Raw genomic sequence first — 23705 nt, 5'->3', positions numbered from 1 at the left:
TTGCTGTCACTCATAGTTTTGCCCATGATTCAATAAGCACCTCAATTACCTGTCATGGGTACACACACTCCCTCTTTAGAGGCCGTGTGTATAGGAATCCCGGCTCCAACGCTGTGATCACAGGTCATGAGCGACCTGATCCTGAGTCTCTGTGTCCTCATCGGAGCAGTCAGGTGCCCTGAAATCGGGGGCCGCCAGCTTTTCACTCTCCTCCCAGAGGCTCACAACAAAGCATCAAGTGCCCACGAGAATAACCTCTGCTCTGTAAGTCTGTGATCTATGGAAGCCCACCCCCTGTGCTCAGCATGTGCTCCTAAGCTCTGGCGGGACCGCCGCTCTCCTTCATGTGCAGCCACACGACCTGCTGTCCCCCCACTTTCCCAGCCACCCTCCCTCTTCCCATCTGGACCAGGAGCCCTCAGCACCTGGGACCCTGTCTTAGTCATCTTTGTATTGGGAGCATTTAGGACAGTTCCTAATATCTCAAAGACAAGCAGCAAATGCCTGACACACAAACGCAGGAATGAACGAGAGATCATGTGAGGCAGTAAAAAAACAGCATTGTTCCCATTTTACCTTGGAGAAAACAAAGGGCTCATCCCAGACACACAGTCAGCTAATGAGGGCTGGGGGACAAAGCGCTTCCCACACACGGATGACTAGGGGACAGCCAGAAACCCAAACTCACCGCAGGCAGAGCAGCTGTAAGGCCGCTCCCCCGTGTGCCGAATTCTGTGCTTTACTAACTTCCTTTGCATATTAAAAGACTTTCCACACTCATCACAGGTGAAGACTTTATCAGCCGTGTGTGTCTTTTTGTGCTCCTTCAAATTACTGAAGTTACTAAACCCTAGAGAAACCATAACAGGTGTTAAGCTGAAGGACAGAGAACATTTGAATCAGAAATCAAGAAGAGGAAAACACTCAGCTGTACCTCGACCACAGATGTCACACAAGTGTGGTTTTTCTCCTGAGTGAATAATAATGTGACGTTGGACGTCGCCAGAGGCTGCAAACCTAGAATGTAATTTGAAAATTCAATTAAGAGCCTTTCCACATTACTGTGGGTCTTTATAACTGCAACTCTCTGAGGGAGGAGATACCTGCTCCTGACATTGCTGCAGAACGGAATCTGAACTGGACTGGTTTCATCTGAAATGTGCATGGAAAAAATCCTTTTCTATTTTTTTAAGGACAGCAGAACATGATGCAAGTGTCTTGTTTTTGAAGCATTTTTTTCTACCTGATTTCATTACACTTTCTTCCTCAGTTTTACAGAGCACAAGATCAGATACTGTATGGTTTAGCATCTCTACCTTAGGGGCTATAAAGAGAGTGAAAAGGGAGTCTCACCAGTTCAGAGCCAAATGCCCCTTCCACCCTTGCAGTCTTGCCAAGGTTCCTGGGGTCTCATGGGAGAGACCCTAGCTGGGTGGTGCCAACCCAAGGAGGGTGACCTTGAGAGAGCCCAGAGAGAGTTCTGCCCTGGTCTAGCCAGGTGTGACCCTTGACCCTTGCTCTTTTCACTATAAAGTAAAATGCAAACGGGAGCTCAGAGTCTCAGGGACCAAGAGGTATGGCCGTCACCCTCCACTGTGAATATCCCCAGAGAATAAGCTCTCCTCTTTCTGAGCCCCAACAGAGACTTATACCTGTCAGTCCTAACATTGAGAACAAGGGAACTAAATGAAGAAAGGGAACCAGCATTCACTGAGCGGATGCTGTGTGCAGGTGATCGGTTACATGTTTAACAACCATTATCCCACTGAGTCGTTCCACAACACTGCCAGGCAGGCACCTTCACCCCACTTTCCAGATGGGAAAACCAAGATCTGAGGCGGTTACTAACTTGCCTTAGACAGTAATTCCAACCCAGGCCCTCAGATGTGGAAATCTATGTTCTTTCCTTTCCACTACGCCTGTAGCAGAGTATGTTATATTCTGAGGAAGACGCTGCATATAGACCTGGTTTCAAATACATGCCTTGGCCGGGCGCACCGGCTCATGCCTGTAGTCTCAGTACTTTGGGAGGCAGAGGCGGGTGGATCACCTGAGGTCAGGAGTTCGAGATGAGCTTGGCCAGCATGGCAAAACCCCGTCTCTACTAAAATTACAAAACTTAGGCGGGTGTGGTGGCACGTGCCTATAATCCCAGCTACTTGGGAGGCCGAGGCAGGAAAATCACTTGAACCCAGGGGCGTGGAGGTTGCAGTGAACCGAGAGCGAGCCACTTCACTACAGCCTGGGCAAAAGAGTGAAAACTCTGTCTCAAAAAAAAAAAATAAATAAATAATAAACACATGCCTCACTTTGAAATTGAATTCAGAAGGTTCAGATTTCAAACACCGTGCAAAATGAGACACACAGGGGCCAACAGTGATGTGACGCCATCAGAGGCAGCAGGAGGTCTATGTTCCCAGACATCTGGAAGGAGCGGCAGATGATACTGGGCCCTGAACTTGGCTTTCAGCGTTCAGGCCACTACAGCAGAAAGGCAGATGTGCTGCCGGCCGCAGCTTTCGTTTGTTTTCTACCATTGGCAGAGACAATGGTTTTCCTGCAACTGAATCTAGAGTTGCTTCTTCCTCGGCTTTCCCCAGCATGTGCTGAGACTGAATATGAGGACTCTGACTTCTAACTGACCCCAATGACTATCTCTTGCCCCAAGATGCTTCGATATGAACCTGTGAGAGGCAGAGACTCTGTACTGTTTATTTTTGTGGACCCATCTAGCACTTAGCATACAGCAGGTGTCTAAAAAATGCTGAGTCAATGAATGATTAAATAAATGAATATAAAAGCTATGTAACCAAGGTGCGTATGGAGCTTCGTAACTGGTATAGTCCTGGCTGATGCCTGTCGTTCTGGCACAACCACCAGATGATGGAGTATGTGGCCTGACGTACAGCCCAAGGATGGGAAGGAGGGTTGAGGGTGCCAGCCTGCACACACAGCAGGGGAAGAGCTCCTCATTTATACCACGCTGCAGAGGAATCAAACTGCCATACACACTGACCTCAAGAGTCAGATTCTCTTTCGCCAGGTCAAAATCCTACCCACCCATCAAAATGTACTTTCCTCCTCCCTGGGGTGGAGCTCCCACAGGCTGTCACAGACCCACGGCTTGTGGCACCTTCCACCATCTCTTTCTCTCCTGAAATCTAGTCACTCGGCTGGCAAGTCCCATCTCCCCTACTAGACAGTCACCTCCTTGGGGGCATTAATCTATTATATTTTCAGAGATATTTTTAGAATGATGAAAATTTTAATATAAAATAATTTTGTGGCATGTAAAACCCCATTTTCTTTTTGCGACTCCTGTCCCAGATTTTCTTTCTTTGAATTTTCTTTTGATTATTCTCTCATGTGTCGCATGCAAAGCCAGAAGGTTTGAATTTACCTGTGTTCTGCAGTGGCAGGGTGAGCCCACATGTGGCTCATCTGCAAGCCACCGCTTCAGAGGACACTGACTGCCAAAGACACTGAGACTAGACATGCTCCCTTCCACATGGAAGAACACGCCCAGCACTGACCTCTTTCCACAGATCTCGCAGATGTATGGTTTTTCACCAGAATGCCGTCGTAAGTGAGTCTGCAAGTTACCTGCCTGCAAAAAGAGGAAAAGAAGAACACGCCAATAACGAAAGTTTTTGGTTTTTTAAATTATATAAATTCAAAAGGAAAACTGACACATTTAGCCAGGTTCTAATTCAACTGCCAGAAGATGAGCCACACACAACTCAGCCGTGGGCAAGAGGATGAGGAGCAGCCAGAGTGCCTGGCTACCTGCTGCACACGGGATGTGTCTCTACCCCATCCTCCATGTGAGCCCTTGGCTGTGTCCCAGCTGAGGCACACACTATGCAGTGCTTCCCTGTTAAAACAGCACCCTGTGGAGGCTGCTGTGGTGGTCGCCAAGCCTGGACTTTAAACAGGCCTTGATATATTTTACTTGGGCCATGTATTTAAAATATCATTTAAAACAAACAAAAGCACCACACGTCCTTATTTCAGTATTGTTTCTTTCTAAAAAACATACTTTTGTTCATAAACAAGGGAAGATATTTCCAAAAAGTACTTCCTCTGGCAAGTACACTTGGTTCTTTCTGACAGGTTTCTCAATGTTACCTTTGTGCAAAAGTGCAAATCAGGAGAATCACGGCAGCCTCTCAGGTGCAGGGCCACTGTGTTCCTAATTTCTGAAGCTAGCAAGGCTTTGCGAAGAATAACACTGAAACGGGGATCATCAGATGGATTTCTATGCACTAATCAGTATCAAATTACCTAAAGTACAGGGAAATCAAAACTGCAAATGCCTCAGATATTTAAAAAGCTACTTGCTAATGTTTCATATTAGGATTTGGAAAATCTTCCATTGCTGTAATTAATAGTCTCAACCTGTTATTTTCCTCATTTTAATCTTGTACAGTGTTCTGTTGCAAAACAAAGAAAAAGAAAAAAAAGGAAAACCCACTGAAATTAGGTAATACACCCAGCGGTAAAAATAAGCAGGTGTCATGCACAAGATAAGCCAAAAACAAGAATGAATATCAGCCAACTAACATATGGGGCTTTTTCAATTTGCAAATTGTATTTTAAATAAAATGCAAAGATTAAGATTCATGGTTAAGATCTGAAGATGAGTTTGATATCGACTTGTGAGTGAAAACTAGAAATCACAAGTATTAAAAAATGCCATCTGACTATATAATGTGAAAGATGCATCACGTCTATCAAACTCTGGGGAACAGAGTTAGACATTACATTTAAGAATATGATAAATGTGGCTTCGAAAAAACTCAGGTTTGTTTTCAATAACCAAAGAGAAAGAGTTTGACAAGACTTTGGAAAATGTCCAGCTTTTAATAGAATGGCTACTAATAACAATAAAACAAGTATCAACAGCAATATACATTTGCTGAACCTGAAATTAGGCCTTTACATGCATTATCAAATTACCACCTATTTTCTTGAGATAAATAATACAACTAACACTGTATTCAGATAAACTGCACAATTACCATTGTATTCAGATAAATAAAGTAGTTGTTCCAGTTACATGGTGGAGCCAGAAATTAATATTGGTTGGTGTGAATCTAAACTCCTCTACTTGTGGGGAAACCTTGAGGACGCACAAGTTTCTATGAATGAAAGTGTGCTTTGAATATTTAATATGACAGTTACTTTGCCACTCAGGAAACACATACTGGAGAGTTAAAATAATACACCAGTGTTTTAAATTAGTCACTTGCAAATTTCAGAAAAGCTGATCAGTTACATAATAATCAGAAATAGCACCATCTGCTGAACTGTTAAATTAGAGCCCTCTTGTTTTTGGTTATTTTGTAAACTATGTACTCGGAATGAAATGCATTCTGGGTTAATTTTTAGCAAAGCTGCATTTTTCTTTTTTAAAAATGGTGGAACAATTACTTGTTTTCAAAAGAAATATAATCAAATGATCTTCCATTTAATATTTTAAGTGATAGAAAAAACTTTAAAGTGTTCTTTACTTATTTTGTACTAGAAACAGACAATGAAAATAATCTTTCTCCCTGATTAAGGAATGTATATTTCTGATAAATAATATAAAAGCAGATTAAATAAAACTAATGGAATGAGCCATGCAAAAAATCCAATAGTACATTCAAATAATTTACTCCAGGTTACATAGCAAACTCAGGCCCAGATTATTAGAGCTTTAGTCAATATTTTTATTTCTGGTAAACTTTTGATATATTCTAGTATTGCATGCACACACCATGTCTTAGAAATCATCTATAGTTGTGTCCATAAAAATTCTAGCAAGTAAGCCGGGAGCAGTGGCTCACGCCTGTAATCCCAGCACTTTGGTAGGCTGAGGCAGGTGGATCACGAGGTCAGGAGATCGAGACCATCCTGGCTAACATGGTGAAACCCTGTCTCTACTAAAAATACAAAAAAAAAAAAAAAAATTAGCTGGGCGTGGTGGCAGGCACCTGAAGCCCTAGCTATTCAGGAGGCTGAGGCAGGAGAACGGTGTGAACCCAGGAGGCAGAGCTTGCAGTGAGCTGAGATCATGTCACTGCACTCCAGCCTGGGCGACAGAGCGAGACTCTGTCTCACAAAAACAAACAAAAAAATTCTAGCAAGTGGTATAATAGCTATCATTTATTAAGAACTTACTATGAATGAGGCTCTTTGCTAAATTGTTGCAAAGAGTATTTAACTTAGTCAACACAATGTCTTGTAAAGCAGTACTATCCATGTTTTACAGATAAGGCAACAGAGGCTCTAAGAGGTAAGTAACCAGCCTTGGGTCATGAAATGGGGACTGGATTTACTAATGCAGGTTTGCCTAGTGACTCCAAAGTTTGGACTGTTAAACCTATGTTAAAGATATTAGCAGTAAAGGAACTTTGATCCTTTCTAATACCGTTTTAATTCAGATGGAGTTGTTAGAATTTTTAACAGAAAAACTCTGCTGTAGAGAAGAATTAACATCTGCCCTGAGCAATTTTATAATAAACTCCTTCTGACCTTCTGACAGGTACTTGAACCTCAGTGCTTCAACGTGAACAAACCCAGCATCTATTCCCTATCATGAGCACTCTTTTGGTTTTTTTTTTTTTTTTTTTTTTTGAGACAGAGTCTCGCTCTGTCACCCAGGCTGGAGTGCAGTGGCTGGATCTCAGCTCACTGCAAGCTCCGCCTCCCGGGTTTACGCCATTCTCCTGCCTCAGCCTCCTGAGTAGCTGGGACTATAGGCGCCCGCCACCTCGCCCGGCTAGTTTTTTGTATTTTTTAGTAGAGATGGGGTTTCACCATGTTAGCCAGGATGGTCTCGATCTCCTGACCTCGTGATCCACCCGTCTCTCGGCCTCCCACAGTGCTGGGATTACAGGCTTGAGCCACCGCGCCCGGCCCATGAGCACTCTTAACAGCAGTTGAGTGTTTACATCAAAAAAAGTCAGGAATTGTAATCATTTAGAGATAAAAGAGATTCCAGATCTTAAAAGTCAGTTAGCTCAGGACTTTCAAGACTTTAGGATTTCACAAAGCAATAAAATTAAAAAGAAAAAAAAAACGTAAGGATTAACATAGAGATATCACTTAAACAATAACTACTATTTTGATGAAATGTCATTTAACAGTAAAGGTGTGGGAAATACAACCTCAGAGATGAAAACGTAATAGCTTGGGCAAAGCTCATTAAGTGTCCTTATTTTTTGTGTTTCCACCATGGATGGATGACACTGTCACCTCTGGCATGAGTCCACATCAGCATCCTGGAAACGCTTCCTATAGGGTAATCCTGCAGAAGGCACTAGCACCCCCGGACTTGGGCAGACAGCTGGCTAGACAGCGCTGCTGGGAGAGTACTGCCTCTCAAAACCCACCTCTCTGTACCAGCTGCCCAGTGTTCCTGTTTCTGCCTGCTTGGAGGAACAAAAGCAATCCTACTCCTCCACCCAAAGAGAGCTAATTACCCCGCATTCTTTCCTGTTTCTCACAGGACAGGCACTCAAAACTTTTCACTCTTTTGGTTCTCTCCAATGCCCTCCCAACAGTCCATGTTCTATGCCACAGAGGAAACGTTTCCCTCTGAGTGTGACTCAGTCATACTCTAAAGTATGACATGACTCTTCCTTGCAGAGATCTGGACATATACAGTGTCCAGTCACACGGACAGATGCAGCTTCTGTGGTCACTCTAAGATGATGCTAACTTCCTTATGCTGGCATGCCATACTCATAATGCAGGTTGCGGTTAACTTTTTTAAAAAGACTAACCCACTAAATACTAAATTCTCAGTAAGCAGGATGAGGCATTCTTATTTGTAAATGTTTCTATACAAGAGCATTCCAATCCCCTGTAGCCACAAACATTTACTCTAGTTCATTACAAGAAAATAATGTTAGGCATACGGTGGAGGGTGGAACAGCGGGCATTCTTTACCACGCATCCCTATGCAGACAATCTGACTGCTTTCTTGCCCCAGCATGCCAGGGACGCCAGGCTTGCCCAGTGCCTGCTTGTCTGCAGGGCTCACCTAAGCAATCTCTCAAGCATTTCATGGCCTCGTGCTGTCCCAAACACACCTTTCAGGTAGAAAGGACTACTGCCTTTTCTTTGCCCACATTGTTCCTGTAGATATCTGTCAGCAGTTCCGACATTTCACTGTACTCGATCATTTACGTGTCTGTTTCTTCCTCTAAACGGTAAGCTCCTGGAGGCCATGGCCATTATTGCCCCTGCTCCCAGCACACAGCAGAGCTCATGGACAGCATATGGACACTGCAGGCTTGCAACAAACATTAGAACAGTTCCTTGTTCACCAAAACTCATACTTTACTATGAAAATAAAGCAGCAATATACATCTGAAAACTATCACTACGTATGACTCTACAATCATAGAAACCTAATAAAAGTACACAGACGAATACAGAAGGGAAGGGTTTCTGGATTGGGCAGGGCTACCCTTGGTAGGATTTAAGAGAGCAAGTGCAGGTCAAGGGCTAGAGTGGTGGTTCTCAACCTTGGCTGCACGCCAAAATTGCTGAATTTTTAAAAATACTGATACCTGGCTGGGTGCGGTGGCTCACACCTGTAATCCCAGCACTTCAGGAGGCTGAGGTGGGTGGATCACGAGGTCTGGAGTTTGAGACCATCCTGGCCAAAGTGGTGAAACCCCGTCTCTACTAAAAATACAAAAAATGAGCTGGACGTGGTGGCACGCACCTGTAGTCCCAGCTACTTGGGAGGCTGAGGCAAGAGAATCACTTGAACCCAGGAGGGGGAGGTTACAGTGTATGCCACTACACTCCAGCCTGGGCGACAGAGCGAGACTCCGTCTACACACACACACGCGCGCACACACACACGCACACACACACAAAACCATAAAACAAAAAACACCAATACCCAAGCCCCACTCCAAATCACAGAATCAGAACCTCTGATGTGGGCACCAGGGATCTGTGTCAGGAGAGAGGAGTGGATGTGGACTGCAGCCTGACTGAATGTCTGGCTTTAATTTATACAGTCAGCTACGGAGAGTCGGAGAAGGCATGAGAAGGATGGAACTTTGACTCTCATCATAATCTGAATGTATAAAGGGCTTTCAGCTCTAGTTTTTCATCTTCTCACTAGTTCCATGAAGTAGTATTATCCCTATTTTAAAAATTAGAAGAATGAGGCCCAGAGAAGTCGCGATTGCTAATTATTCATGGTCATTAGTCTGAGTCTCACGCTTTTCCCATCAAACCAAAGCTGCTGAGATGAAAATGGGGGTGGGGGTGGGGGTGGGGAGGTGCCTCAAAAAGACCAGCATCTGGGGGTCATGAGGATGGACAGGACAGAAGAAAGCGGATGGCAACAAGGCAGGGAATGCTGGCGTTTCCCGAGCGATTACAACGTGCCAGGCACTGCTCTAAGGGCTTTCCATCATTACCTCCTTTACTCTTCACACTCTATAGGGTTAACTAATCTTGTTACCCATGTTTCACAGATAAGGAAACTGAAAGGGCAAAATGTGAGCTTGTCCAGAGTCACAGGGTAGTTAAGCCCTGACAGAGGCAGAGTTCAATTCTAGACTGTCCAGCCCCAGAGGCCAAGCTCTGAACCTCAGACGCTCATCAAGAATGGCGGCCAGAGGGACAAGCACTCAGCCCAGTTCCTAAAATCCTTCCTGAACACCTGCTGGCTGCTGGGCATCCTCCTGGATGGGAGAGAAGACACGGCCCCAGGCCCAGAGAAACTAACCACCCAGGAGGACACAACCCAACCGAGTAGGCGATGGGAGACCATGAGGACTTGGTGAATTCCAGCAGGCAGGGAGTCAGAGAGTGGGAGAGTGAAGAACCATTAAGATGGCAGGTTTCAGTGTGTGAGAAAATGGAACTCACACCCTCAACAGACGAAGAGAAACTGGAAGAGTCTGCTCCAGGGGGAATGTGAGCAAACATGGCGCTTGCCATTTCCAAGTTCTGTGGGGCCTGCCTCCCAGCTCCACAGGCATGCACTGCGGCCACACGATCTACCATGTTGTGCGTGAGACAGTCACGCCAGTGACTGTGCCCTGAAGAGCTGCGCCCTCACGCCCTGGAACAGCTTCCGTCTGCTCTACCTCTGGAAGCACAGCGCACTGCACATGGCAGTGAATAGTTACCTTCTGTTTCAGAGAGTAGGTTCCCACAAGCCATTTTCTAGAAAACACTAGGTCTCTAGGTTTCTTTGTGTCCCATGCCCAGCACAGTACCTGGCCCATGGGAGGGTAAAACAAATGTTTCCTCAAGGAGTGAATGACTTCGTGTCCAAATGACATTAATGGAGGTCAGCTAAAGGTAGCAGTCAAAACAGGGAACAAAACTTGCTTCATCTTTTTTCCAACATCCTACAATCTACAGTCCCAACAAGAATAAGGAGACTACTTGTCTTCAGCCTATCCCAGCACAATGTGCAGCCTCCAGGTACACCAAGCTCAAGGTGGTTTACTAGGAACTTCATTCATGAAACGGAAGACATATACTAAGTCTGGACTCACCCTTAGCAAGGAGAAAAAAGTATTGTAAGAATTCACACATGAAAATGCTATTTTTCTCTCAAAGAACTAGAAATCTGTTTTCTTGAAAAGGATTTCTCCTGATTTATTTAGAAGTCTTTAAAGTTACAAATATCACCAGAGGCTTCTCTCACAAGTACAAAAGTATGTCTTATTTCCAATTAAAAAAAAAACACTGTGTTGCAGGTTTCCAATTATTAACAATAAATAAGAGTATTCCCACCTGAGAGAAATGTTTCCCACAAATGTTACATTCAAAAGGTTTCTCACCTAAAACAAAACAAAACAAAACAACAACTTGTAAAATCATTACTAGTATTTGTTCAATAATTTTTTGTTTAAACGACCTCCTATGTAGTTTCAAAATGGCATTACATTCTGCATCCTAACCGTATGAAAATGGGGAATGTCTACTTCCTTATACCTCTCTCTTGCCTTTATTTCTACACAGAGATGATAAAAGTAATATTTTCCTCTAAAAAATAAAACTGTTCTCCAAACAAAACATATGTTAAAATCAATGTATTTATTTGCATCCAGAGCAGACCCACGTTCTGGAAGCGGTCTTTTCCTGTGGTTGAGTTTTCCCGCTGAACAGCACGATCCTGCTCACCTATTCTTCAGCCTGACGCCACCCAACCACCAATCCTAACAGACACAGGGTCACTTGTTCACACCACACAAGGTATGAGCACAGAGAGCCCCAAACACAGTGGGACCTCCTGAAGCATGAGTGTGAAAGGGAAAGAGCCCCTCACCACAGTCTTCCTGCCTTGGTTGCTCAGGGGAGAAAGTAGGATTTCATTTCGGGAGATGTGCTCCTCTGCGGACTTCTTTATCACCTCTAATTTCAGTAACTAAGTAACTGCACTTGGGGACAGAACAGATTGTAAGAATGGTACTCTACTACAAAAAACTATAGCTGTTCTGAAATGTGGCCTATAGAACATGATCTGGAGTTAAAAGCACACTCCATGGTACTGCCTTTAATCTACATAACACTAATGAATAGACTTTGAACACCAAGAACCTCTCATTTTCTCCATTTCCCTGAAATCAAATGGTTTCATTAAGATCTTTAAAAAGTAACAATAGTGGCCGGGCACGGTGGCTCAAGCCTGTAATCCCAGCACTGTGGGAGGCCGAGATGGGCGGATCACGAGGTCAGGAGATCGAGACCATCCTGGCTAACACGGTGAAACCCCGTCTCTACTAAAAAATACAAAAAACTAGCCGGGCGCGGTGGCGGGCGCCTGTAGTCCCAGCTACTCAGGAGGCTGAGGCAGGAGAATGGCATGAACCCGGGAGGCGGAGCTTGCAGTGAGCTGAGATCCGGCCACTGCACTCCAGCCTGGGCGGCAGAGCGAGACTCCGTCTCAAAAAAAAAAAAAAAAAAAAAAAAGTAACAATAATGTTTTCCCTTCCTGCTATATTGTTGGGGCTTGCTACCTTGAAGAAAGCAGCTTGCTAGCTTTCTGGGCTCATTCTAGGATATTTTTATTTTATTTTATCCCGAAAATGTCTAATGGCTTCCTTGACCCTGAATAATTATATATTATTAATAATAAATTAATAATAATTACATTAATTCTCTACTGCAATAAATGAAACTGCATTTATGTCTGAAATCATTGCGGGTGACAGATAATAAGTTAAAGCCCCCATAAGAAATGTAAGACTTTGAAAACAGAGGTCACCAGTTACTAAGACTAATAAATGACCAAGGTTAACAATCCTACTCCAGTAGGCCTCAGGCTTCTCGGCCTCAGGACCCCTTCACACTCTTAAAATTGAGATCCTAAAGAGCTTTTGTTAATATGGGCTATAGCTATTGATATCTACCATATTAGAAATGAAAGCAGAGTGATCTTTAGAACAGGTGAACACACACTTCACAGGCCACCAGGGGGAGGACTTCATCACACATCATGTCGCTTTGGGCAGACTAACTGTACACTCATGAGAGGAGGAAAAAGCAAGTAACATCTTAGACAATTTTGAAAATAGTGTTGGCCTCACAGACCCCCCAAAAGGGTTCCCCAGACCATACTTTGAGAATTGCTGCCCTTCTTGGTAGATATTTAGGTCCCAGTAAGCATCTTTGCCATGACTCTATCTGTCATTCAAAGAGGTTCTCCCAGAATAAACAATTTTTGATTCCTTTAAAAGCTAAGCAGGTAAGTTTCACAAATAAAAAATTACAGCCATCAGGCCAAGCATGGTGGCTCACGCCTGTAATCCCAGCACCTTGGGAGGCCGAGGTGGGCAGATCACTTGAGGTTAGGAGATTGAGACGAGCCTGACCAACACGGTGAAACCCTGTCTCTACTAAAAATACAAAAAAATTGGTGGCATATGCCCGTAGTCCCAGCTACTTGGGAGGCTGAGGCAGGAAAATCACTTGAACCCAGAAGGCAGAGGTTGCAGTGAGCCGAGATCATGCCACTGCACTCCAGCCTGGGTAACAGAGCAAAATTCCATCTCAAAAAATAAAATAAAATAAAATAAAAATGCAGTACTCATTAGGCTGTAGGAGATTTAGGCAAACAGAATGATCTAAAGTTTTTTCAGGGCAAAACTAAGTCTGTGATATTGCCTTCACGTGGAATAATTTTGAACTACTAGTGATAACAACAGTACTTTATATTCAAATGCACTAAAATGTATAAAGGGCTTTCACATTTATCAAAGAAATCTCCCAATAATACAAGGTAGTAAAATGCAAACTGGGAATCCATAGTGATAACGAAGATCACATCAACAAACACAATTACACAAACACCTTAAAAGCAGCGTTGTCGAAGCATCCTGTTGCATGTTATTTCTCAGGCCTATAAGTTAATTGTTGTTCATCTGTAATGTGCTATTAAACTCATGTTTAATTATAGGAAGAAAAGTAATATATACATATTGTATAACATAATTTGTGTGTGTATAGATATAAACATATATATATATATGTAGAGAGAGAGAGAGAGAGAGAGAGAGCGAGAGAGCATACCTTAAAAAAATCTTTTGGGAAAGAGACAGAGGCATGAATTAAGATAACAAAACTTTGACAAGTCAATGTTTAAATTGGAAGAATTTTCTTTTGAGAATATCAAATGGTTAAAGCTGATTCTTATTTAAAAAGTTTACTTCCTGACTCCCAAATCAGAATTTTAAAAATTAGACACTCAAATTCCTTCCAAGAGAACTTTTAGAATTATTCAAAGTAAATTATGTTAGTCTAAATTAACCTACATGATGCTTTCAAAAAATAAGCTTAATCTAATTCTAAAAAGACAACTAAATATAGCTAATCCATTTTAGAATTAATTTGAAATTCTGAGTGCACCAAAATTACTACACTTCTTTAGAGATGGATGGTTTGTCATACAAAAATAGAGTTGAAATAAAAATTAAAAGTATGCACCTTTTTAAAGTGGCTTTATAAAACCATTTACAAAACTTTAAGTCAGATGTATCACCAAAAATATAAAACAAAAAGTAGCTAATCTCCCTTATTTTGTTTAAAATCATCAATGATATCAAGCAATAGCAAAACTTCTTACAAAAACAAGAAGAGCCAGTGGTGTCTGAGCATCCGCATCACGTCCTTCCCTCTGCCTGTGGGTACTGAATCAGTTACCTGTATGAGACCGTTTGTGAAGCTCCAAGTTGCTTGGGTGTTTAAAAGGTTTCCTGCATAATTCACATGCGTATTGTCTCTGGGACTGAAGTGTCTGGGACTGGTCTTCCAGCGCAGCCGGGTCTTCGTGCCTCTCCGTCTCACTAAGGCAATTAAAATTCTCACAACTGACGACTTCTTCACTTTCTTTTTCTTCAGCACTTTGGCTGCTAGCTTTCTCTAGGGTATTTTCACTAGCAGATTCCATCCTCTTTGTCAAACCATCATCTGACTTGGGTTCAGATATTTGCTCTGCGGATTTCTGTGACTTCAGGAAATTGAGTTTCTTCAGATGAATGGCCTTTTTGAGCCTCATCTGCTTGGCAGGTTGTTGGCACGTGGCGTCTGACTCAGGGTGTGGGGCAGAGTCATTCACAGGCTGGGCCAGGAAGTTGGAAGGTAAGTGCTCAGGAGACTCCAGGATGCATTCGGAATGACTGACAGCACAAGGCTGGCTGTCTACCGTGGTAAGGTCTGTGGAGGTGCTGAAAGCAAAAGGCTGCTCAACAACTCGCTCCTGACTGGGACCAGCTGCGTGTTTATGGTACTGCTTACTGTAAAAGTTTCTGAGTTTGTAATAGTAATTTGGCTGTTTGAAAGGCAGTTGTGTGCAGCTGCCGTCTGAAGTATCAGGGGCTTGTTTTGAGACTTCACCTGCGGAGTGATGACGATTAACTGATGGTGAAGCACGCGGATGCGATTCATCCAACACTTTATTACGCTGTGCATCTGCCGAACATTCCTGCAGTAAATGAGGGGGGTAGTTGTTTTCATTGATAACACAAGTGGCATCTGGGGTCAGGGTGCTTTGCAGAGACAATGTACTATTACAAGGCATGCCAGGTGGCTGTACTGCAGTGGCTGATTTTAAAAATGTGTGACACAGACTCAGAACATTTTGAACTTGCAAACACTGTGCTGTGTCCAGCATTACTTGTATATTGTCCTGGTTAAGATCTAGATGAGAAGTGTACATGAAGTCCAGGATCTGCCCTATGCCACTGACGTTTTTAACATCCAAGTGAAAAACATCACTCTTCTGGCTTGAAGAATTCTGAAAGAGGCTCCTGGTAAAAGAAAGAATATCTGTTTACAGTGTCAAAAATTCATACTGTCTTTTTCTTATAAATAACGTTCATATATTAATATCAAAAAATACTATCCTTCTGTGAATGTCAAGACTTTTAACATAAGTATGTTTTAATCCTTTAAAACAACCTGGCAAACCATCCAACTAAATAATTCAGATGAATTAAATTAGTGGATTGGATATACAGACTTCAAAACAGATCTCAAAGTAAATTTCTGAAATATACTCAAATTTACACATTACAAAATTACATACAATAATATGACTGATAAACCACAAATCAAGAAGATTCTAAGATAATTCCCAATATGATCTAAGAAATAAAAGATTGCTCTAAACATTTTTTCAAAAGGTAATTATCCATATATATTAAATACATACTAATAGAGTATACAAAATTAAAGAATATACACTTTTCAATATTTCATATTTAGTCTAAATATTTCCACATCTAAATGCCTAGAAAACTTAAAATAAAAATAGCTAGAATAAACCAACCCCCCACATACATTCCTTTGTAACCAGCAATTTATTTGGCTGTTAGGATTTTCAGCCACCCAGTGGTTCAAAAACCAACAGTGAGAAAAATCCTAAGAGTTAATGAATACCAAAAGGCACCCTAAAGCCCAGACACTTTATTCTGGGTACAAGCCAAGGTCACAGGTGAACAAATTTGTATTATGTATGAAATAATAAGCTCAGGTAAGTAAGTTGAAGACATTTTGTCACATACAGTCACTTATTTCCCCCAAACAGCCTTCAGTTCTGTTTTTAAGTGCAAAACAGCCTGTGTATCACAATATCAAAATTTAATTGTCCTGGGAAGACACAAAAAAAAATACGTGATAGCAAACGAAGAGTTTGCGATCATTTTTCACGGGAACAAAACCTGCTACCTACCTTAAGAAGCTGATTCATTACAATGTGTAATGTGGCCTATACAATAACTGAGACTCAATTTGATGATTCAGGATTATCAAGGAAGGAGCAAATCATGTCCCATGTTGTCTACTATAGCAGTAAAATGGTATGCATTTTGGAAACAAAGAGTACTTTAAAAAGAGAGACTTTGGATTTAAAGAGAGATAAACCTGCTAACAACAAAATGAACTTATGCAGAATCACTTAACTCTAACGATTTTTTTTTTAAGAGACGGAGTCTCGCTCTGTTGCTCAGGCTGGAGTACAGTGGCATCACCACGGCTCACTGCAGCCTCCACCTCCTGTGCTCAAGGGATCCTTCCACCTTAGCCTCCTGAGTCGCTGGGAATACAGAATAATGTTTAAATAAGCTGAAACACAGCTTCTTGGTATTATTCATTATTTATAAACAAATATTTCATATAAGCCAAAATGATTATAAGGTTTTCTTAGAATATTCAAATGAGGAACAAAAACTAAAATGCTTCAATATAGAAAAAAAGAAAAGAAAAGAAAAATCCAACACACAGAATATGTTTTCCCCTCTGATTTCTTATCACAGAAAAATTCTGACCAGGAACTTAATTTGTCTATCGTTTTATCTTGAAAGGATAAAAAATATATGTAGAAGACTGACATTAACCAGAATTATTAAAATGAAAGACAAAGAACCAAAATACTTTCAATCATACCGAATTCATTTTACTTAAGAGCCTCTTTTCAGGTTACTCTAAACACAAAAGCAAAAATAATAAATATGATTAACAAACTTAAAAATTAAAACAACTCCTACAAAATCCAACGTGCCATAAAAGATAAATACAGTGAAATCCAAGGAGAACAAAATATGAATACTTCCATACTAAAAGAGCTTTACCCTTAATTCACAGCTAGGAGAATGAAGTCTAAAATACCTACCTAAAATACTGGCTGAATGCTGCCAGGACATTCTTATGTGCTTTAAAGCAGACTCCTTTTACCACCAACATACAGTCACAAAGCAGGCCTTGGATTCGCTGCTCATGCAGTTGCTGGAGGAGATGGCAGCTGTGGGTAGCAACAGGGTCCATGCTCAACCATTCAAGTGACCTACAGCAAAAAATCACAGATACGACAGATATTCTTAAGGACCTCACTGGAAACTAAATGGGATTAAAACTCACTGACTGATCTGTGCTTCACTCTCCCATCACAGTATCACACATACACATGCGTGTGTGCACACACACCCACCCACACACACACCTCCCTCTGGTTCTGAGGCATCCAGACCACAGCTGTTCAACAGAATTATCTGTCATGATGAAAATGCTCTGTATCTGCACTGCTCAATACAGTAGCCACCGGCCACACATGGTCACTGAGCACTTGAAATGTGGCTAAGGGACTGAAATTGTAACTTATATTTTAAAAGCCACAGAATCTAAACAGTACAAATCTAGAATATGACCATGTTAATACTATATGTACTTCTCTGTGTCTACTTAGGAATATGTCAAATGAAACATAAAATATACATATATAAAGATGTATAAGGTGAAAGAAAAGCCAGCTGGATAAGATCAAATCCATATTTATCAAACACCTGTACACAGGTCACTGAATAGAAGTTGCGGAAATTAGGAGCCTAATTTGGGAGATAAGGTACTGGTCAAAATACCTATCACCAGGCAATGATATAAGAGGCATTGCAAAGCAGCAGGTCCCCTCACTCTTGCCTTTGTGCCTCTCTAAGAGGCTACTTGAGCAGATGCCTGAAGGAAGGGAAGGAGCTGGGCAGGTACCTGGGCCAGAAAGAACAGCAAGCACCAAGTCTCTGAGGCAGGAGCTTGCTGGGCTCAGGTGTGGCTGAGCGAGTAGTAGGAGATGACATCCAAGAGGGCACAGAGGGTCAGGTCATGCCCAGGCCTGCGGGCCCTGTTACGAATCCTGACTCTCACTCCAAATGGGATGGGAAGCCATTGTGTAGACACTGCAAGTTTCATCCTTCAGCCTCTATTCACCAACTGACTACTGTGTCCAGGCTGCAGGGCCACAACAATGAACAAAACACGCCAGGTCGCCACTCTCATGCAGCTGAAATTCTAGTGAGGGAAACACACAACGAAAGCGCATGACACACAACTAAACAAATAGTTAGGGCTAGACACTGGAATACACAGGCCAGAAAGCCATGGTCTTGGACGTCTAGGGGCACAATCTAGTAGGGGATGATTTATGGAAGAGAAATAGTTGGAAGAAATGGAACCAGACTGGGATAAGACTATGAAGGTTAGGCAGTCTGCACTAGGCGTGGTGGTTCACACCTGTAATCCCAACACTTTGGGAGGTTGAGGCAGGAGGATCACTTGAGTCCAGGAGTTTGAGATCAGTCTGGCAACATAGTGAGACCCTGTCTCTATGAAAAATAAGAACAAAAATTAGGTGGGCATGGTGGTGCGTGCCTGTAGCCCCAGCTACTTAAGAGGCTGAGGTAGGAGGACTGCTTGAGCCCAGCAGGTTGAGGCTGTAGTGAGCCATGATTGTACTATTGCCCTCCAGCCTGGGTGACAGAGAGAGACCCCATCTCAAAAAAAAAAAAAAAAAAAAAGGCAGTATGGTACTAAAAATCTAAAAAGTCATCATCTGCTTTCTTTGCCTTCACTCTCAGTACTTAAGCATTGCTGAAAAAGTCACTGCATCACTAAGCCCAAATCTAAGCTTTTCAACACACCCCTTACGTCTCACTTAGACTTATCTCCCATTACTCCAAGTATGTGGCAGCCAAAATGAACTACTAGTAGCTCCCCAAACCAGCTATGTTCTTGGCCAGTGGGTTGGAGACCGAGTTCCACCTCTCACTGGCTATATGACTTTGGGCAAATGACTTCTCTGTGACCCACTGTCCTTACCCTATCTCACCGGTTATTGCAGTAACCTGTGTAAACATTTAGACTAGTATCTGGCATATGGAAGGATTCTGTATTCATCCATAAGGATCACCTGGGGACCTTGTTAAAAATGCAGGTTCCTGGGTACATCCCAGGATTTTGTTCTGTCAGTCTATAGTGGAGCCTGGTAACTGCATCACAGGCATTCCGTGATTCTGAGCAGGCGGACTGCAGATCTCTGCCTGTGCTCTCCTCTAAAAGCCTTTGGTTCTGCCCTGGGAATACTTTACTTATACCTGACCTTCCCACTTTCCAGATCAGGGCTCAGCTGAGCTGTCACCTACTTTCCCACCATTCTTTTTTTTTTTTTTTTTTTTTTGAGACAGCATCTAGCTCTGCCACCCAGGCTACAGTGCAGTAGCGCGATTACAGCCCACTGCAGTCTTAACCTCCTGGGTTTCAGGCGATCCTTTCACCACAGCTGGGACTACAGGTGTGTGCCAACATACCTGGCTAATTTAAAACATTTTTTTTGCAGAGATGGGGTTTTGCTATGTTGCTCAGGCTGGCCTTGAACTCCTGGGCTTAAGCAATCTGCCTACCTCAGCCTCTCAAAAGTGCTGGGATTAAAGGCGTGAGCCACTGCACCCAGCCCCACGATTCTTAACCTGCTCTGGGTTTGGGGTTGCTCCTCTGTGATCTTTCCAGTGTCTTAATTCCCACCACGTCTTTTTGCCTCACTCATAAAAATGACTGTGACTTTAACTTCACTAAGAAGGTTGAACCCAATCGGGCACCGTGGCTCACTCCTATAATCCCAGCATTTTAGGAAGCTGAGGTGGGCGGATCACCTGACATCAGGAGTTGGAGACCAGCCTGGCCAACATGGTGAAACCCTGTTTCTACAAAAATTAGCCAGGCATGATGGCGAGTGCCTATAATCCCAGCTACTGGGGAGGCTGAGGCGGGTGATTCACCTGAACCCGGGGGCAGGGGGGAGGTTACAGTGAGCTGAGATTGCGCCATTGCACTCTAGCCTAGGCGACAAAGCGAGACTCTGTCTCAAAAAATAAAAATAAAGAAAAGAAAGTTGAACACATGTATAACTTGATAAGCATAGTGCCTTAAATTTTTCTCAGTTCCAAATTTCCCACTCACCCCTCCCTCATTACCTTAGGCTTCACGGGATGAAACGTGCCTCCTCCTTCCCAAGATGAACATTCCCTCTCCTCTTGAGCCTTCCTGCCTCCCCTAGAACCTAGTTCCATCAGTGAAGCTTTCATTGCTTCACCCTGTCCTTTGCTTGCTCCTCCAAACAAACACACCGACATTGCCCCACGATGAAAACAAACCAAAACAGGATAACAACAAAGCCCTCCACCTAGGTTCCTCTAGTCATCACAGGCCTCTCTTTCATGCTTTTCAAAATAGCTATCTACACCCACCACTTTACTTTCTCATGACTCCTTTTTCACCTTGTGTATTAGTCCGTTTTCATGCTGCTGATAAGGACATACCCGAGACTGGGCAATTTACAAAAGAAAGAGGTTTATTAGACTTACAGTTCCACATGGCTGGAAAGGCCTCACAATCTTGGCAGAAGGTGAAAGGCAAGGAGGAGCAAGTCATGTCTTACATGGATGGCAGCAGGCAAAGAGAGTGCCTGTGCAGGGAAACTCCCATTTTTAAAACCATCAGATTTCATTCACTATCATGAGAACAGCATGGGAAAGACCCACCCCCATAATTCAATCACCTCCCACTAGGTTCCTCCCACAACAGGGAGGGATTGTGGGAGTTACAATTCAAGATGAGATTTGGGTGGGGACACAGCCAAACCATATCACCTTGCAACCTTGCTGCCACTCACTCCACTGAAACAGACTTTCCCAACAATGACCTTTCCTCAGTCCTCAACCATCCTCTCCAGCTTTCCTGCCACACATGGCAATGTGGTCTGCCAACTCCCATCCTGAAATCCCTCCTTTCCCAGAACTCTTTTGGTTCTCTTCCTATGTCTCTGATCTGTCCCATCCCTATGCTATACCTGTCTCCCTCAAGCCTTACAAACGTTGATGTTCCTTAAGGTGCAGCACTATAGCCCTCTCCTCTTTCCCTTGACAATCACTTTCATTCTTGGCTTTCATATGTTCTAACACAACTCCTAAATTTGACACTTTAGCTTCAGCTACCAGTTCCAATCTCCAACTCTCTGCTAAACTTCTTCAACGGCATGCCCCTTCAATGTAGAGTCTCTAAATTTCATCCCCCATCACCTCACCTATCAAATCTAGACCTTATTCTGATTCCCCTCATCTCTTTATGGAAAGCTTTGTTTCTAATATGTAGAGTTTGCGGTATTGGCATGATCTGCTTTGAGATCAAAGTGAGACTCAGAGAAAACTGGGACAAAGAGCAACACTGAGGTACTGCCCCAAACAAAAGTATAGAAAGAAAGGCATGATGGTAGGTGGCGAACACTGTTCCCAGTGCTGAATCCTCAAAGCTAGTAACAGCCAAGTGAGTTATCAGTTATCCACCCCTGCCAAGCTGGTTGCCTGGAAAGGCTTCTAAGTTTATCATTATTTTTAGCTATCATTTACTGACTACTTACCACAGACCTGCGCTAAGCATATCATATCTGTTATGGTTTGGCTCTGTGTTCTCACCAAACCATAATCCCCACATGTCAGGGGAGGGACCTGGTGGTAGGTGACTGGATCATGGGAGCAGTTTCTTATTCTTGGGATAGTGAGTGAGTTCTCAGCAGATCTGATGGTTTAAAAATGTTTGGCAGTCTCTGCTCCCCCCTATCCAGTTCTCTCTCCCCTGCTGCCTTGTAAGATGTGCCTTGCTTCCCCTTCACCTTCTGCCATGATTTTAAGTTTCCTGAGGCCTCCTCGGCAATGTGGAACTGTGAGTCAATTAAACCTCTTTCCTTTATAAATTACTCAGTCTCAGGTAGTATCTTTACAGCAGTGTGAGAATGGATTAATACAACATCCATTAACTGGAACAATTCTATAAGAACCCAATTACCACCATTTACAAGAGAAACAATTGAGATATGGAGACTTTAAGTCAGTTATCCAAGATCATACAACTATTATGTGCCAAAGGCAGGATTTGAATCTTGGTCCCTAAACAATGGAGTCTGTGCTTTTATGCTATGCTATTTCACATGGGAAAAAAGACATTTTACACACACACACACACACACACACACACACACACACACACGAAACCCTCCTCCACAGACTTAACTGTTAAAATTAGGTAAAACTGTCTAATTATACAAATGTAAATGTCTAGGTATATTAGGTAGATATCTAATTAGAAAATTAGACATTTTCCAGCTCTACAGAAGTGATAAAGGAAAAAGTTATTTGGAACAATCCCCAGAGTTATGATGAATTAACTGTTACACAATTTACTTTTACTATAAGAATTATAGGCTGGGTGTGGTGGCTCATGCTTGCAATCTCACCACTTTGGGAGGCTAAGATGGGTGGATCACTTAAGGCCAGGAGTTTGAGACCAGTCTGGCCAACACACTAAAAATACAAAAATTAGCCAGGCGTGGTGACGCATGCCTGTAATCCCAGCTACTCTGGAGGCTGAGGTAGGAGAATCACTTGAACCCAGGAGGTTGAAGTTCCAGTGAGCCAAGATCGCACCACTGTACTCCAGCCTGGGCAACAAAGCAAGACTCCATCTCAAAATAATAATAATAATAACTATTCCATATCATTTTGTATAGTTCCCTAAATTACTTCATGATGTCAATCCTGTACCTCCCCAATTAGGTTATAAAAAGCTCTGGAAACCCCAATAAGGTTATAAAAAGGTCTGGAAATCTCAATAAGGTTATAAAAAGGTCTGGAAAAAAATTGTATCTTGCATTTCTTATGTGTTCTGTAAATTATAACTATAAACAACAAAGTATCTCATACCTAATAATAGTAATGATTATGACAAATACTTATGTTTCCTAGATGCCAGGCACTGTTCTAAGCCCTTTACATTTATTAACTCATTTACTGTGTGATAGGTGCTACTATTATCCACATTTTACAGGTGAGGACAATGAGGAATTTGGCAGATTTAAGATGGCCACAAATTCTCTGATGATTCTCCCATGGGGTAGTGGAGTCTAGGTCTCCTTCCCTCCTACGCAGGCTCTGCCTTAATCTGATTCTGTGCTTATAAAGCTGTGCTCATTTCCCAGGCCCACGCCTTAAGAGCTAACAGCTTCCACTTCCCATCTTTCAGAAGAGTGGCTATGGAAGGCCTGAGCCACCTGTACGATGCCCAACTGGAGAGAACACATGGAGACAGAGAAGGGTTCAGCTGGCTCCCAGGAAAGTCATCCTGACCTCTCCAGGCTGGCCCCTCCTTCAGCTGAGTGCCACTGAGTGACCCCAGTTGACACCACAGAGAATTGAAGAATTTCTCAGCTGACATCTGCCGGAATACCTAACCCACAGAATTATGAGATAAAAAAGTTTTTAAGTCACTAAATTTGGGAGTAGTGTGTTACACAGCAACAGAAAACCTGACCATGTTCAGAGAAGATGGTCACACAGCTAAAATGTAATAGGTAAGCAGTA

At 42.7% G+C, this 23705-nt stretch overlaps 1 protein-coding gene across 5 annotated transcripts in view; it reads right to left on the bottom strand.

The window, feature by feature from the left end:
- The window catches only part of LOC105465852 (zinc finger and BTB domain containing 49), a 32752-nt gene that overhangs the window by 5772 nt on the left and 3275 nt on the right, over nt 1-23705 (bottom strand). For 3 of the 5 annotated variants that reach the window (XM_011714485.2, XM_011714486.3, XM_071093870.1), the window contains exons 2-8: nt 17144-17314; nt 14176-15281; nt 10768-10814; nt 3534-3607; nt 935-1017; nt 689-850; nt 50-178 (exon numbers count right to left, since the gene is read on the bottom strand). In XM_011714485.2, the coding sequence (XP_011712787.2) occupies nt 50-178; nt 689-850; nt 935-1017; nt 3534-3607; nt 10768-10814; nt 14176-15281; nt 17144-17295 (1753 nt within the window). In that variant the 5' untranslated portion in view covers nt 17296-17314. The remainder of the gene's footprint in view (nt 1-49; nt 179-688; nt 851-934; nt 1018-3533; nt 3608-10767; nt 10815-14175; nt 15282-17143; nt 17315-23705) is intronic. The other 2 variants (XM_011714487.2, XM_024787915.2) reach the window with 1 other exon arrangement.

This window comes from Macaca nemestrina, chromosome 3, assembly GCF_043159975.1.
Source record: "Macaca nemestrina isolate mMacNem1 chromosome 3, mMacNem.hap1, whole genome shotgun sequence".
NCBI classification, from domain to species: domain Eukaryota; kingdom Metazoa; phylum Chordata; class Mammalia; order Primates; family Cercopithecidae; genus Macaca; species Macaca nemestrina.
This window is presented reverse-complemented; position numbering and strand designations above follow the sequence as displayed.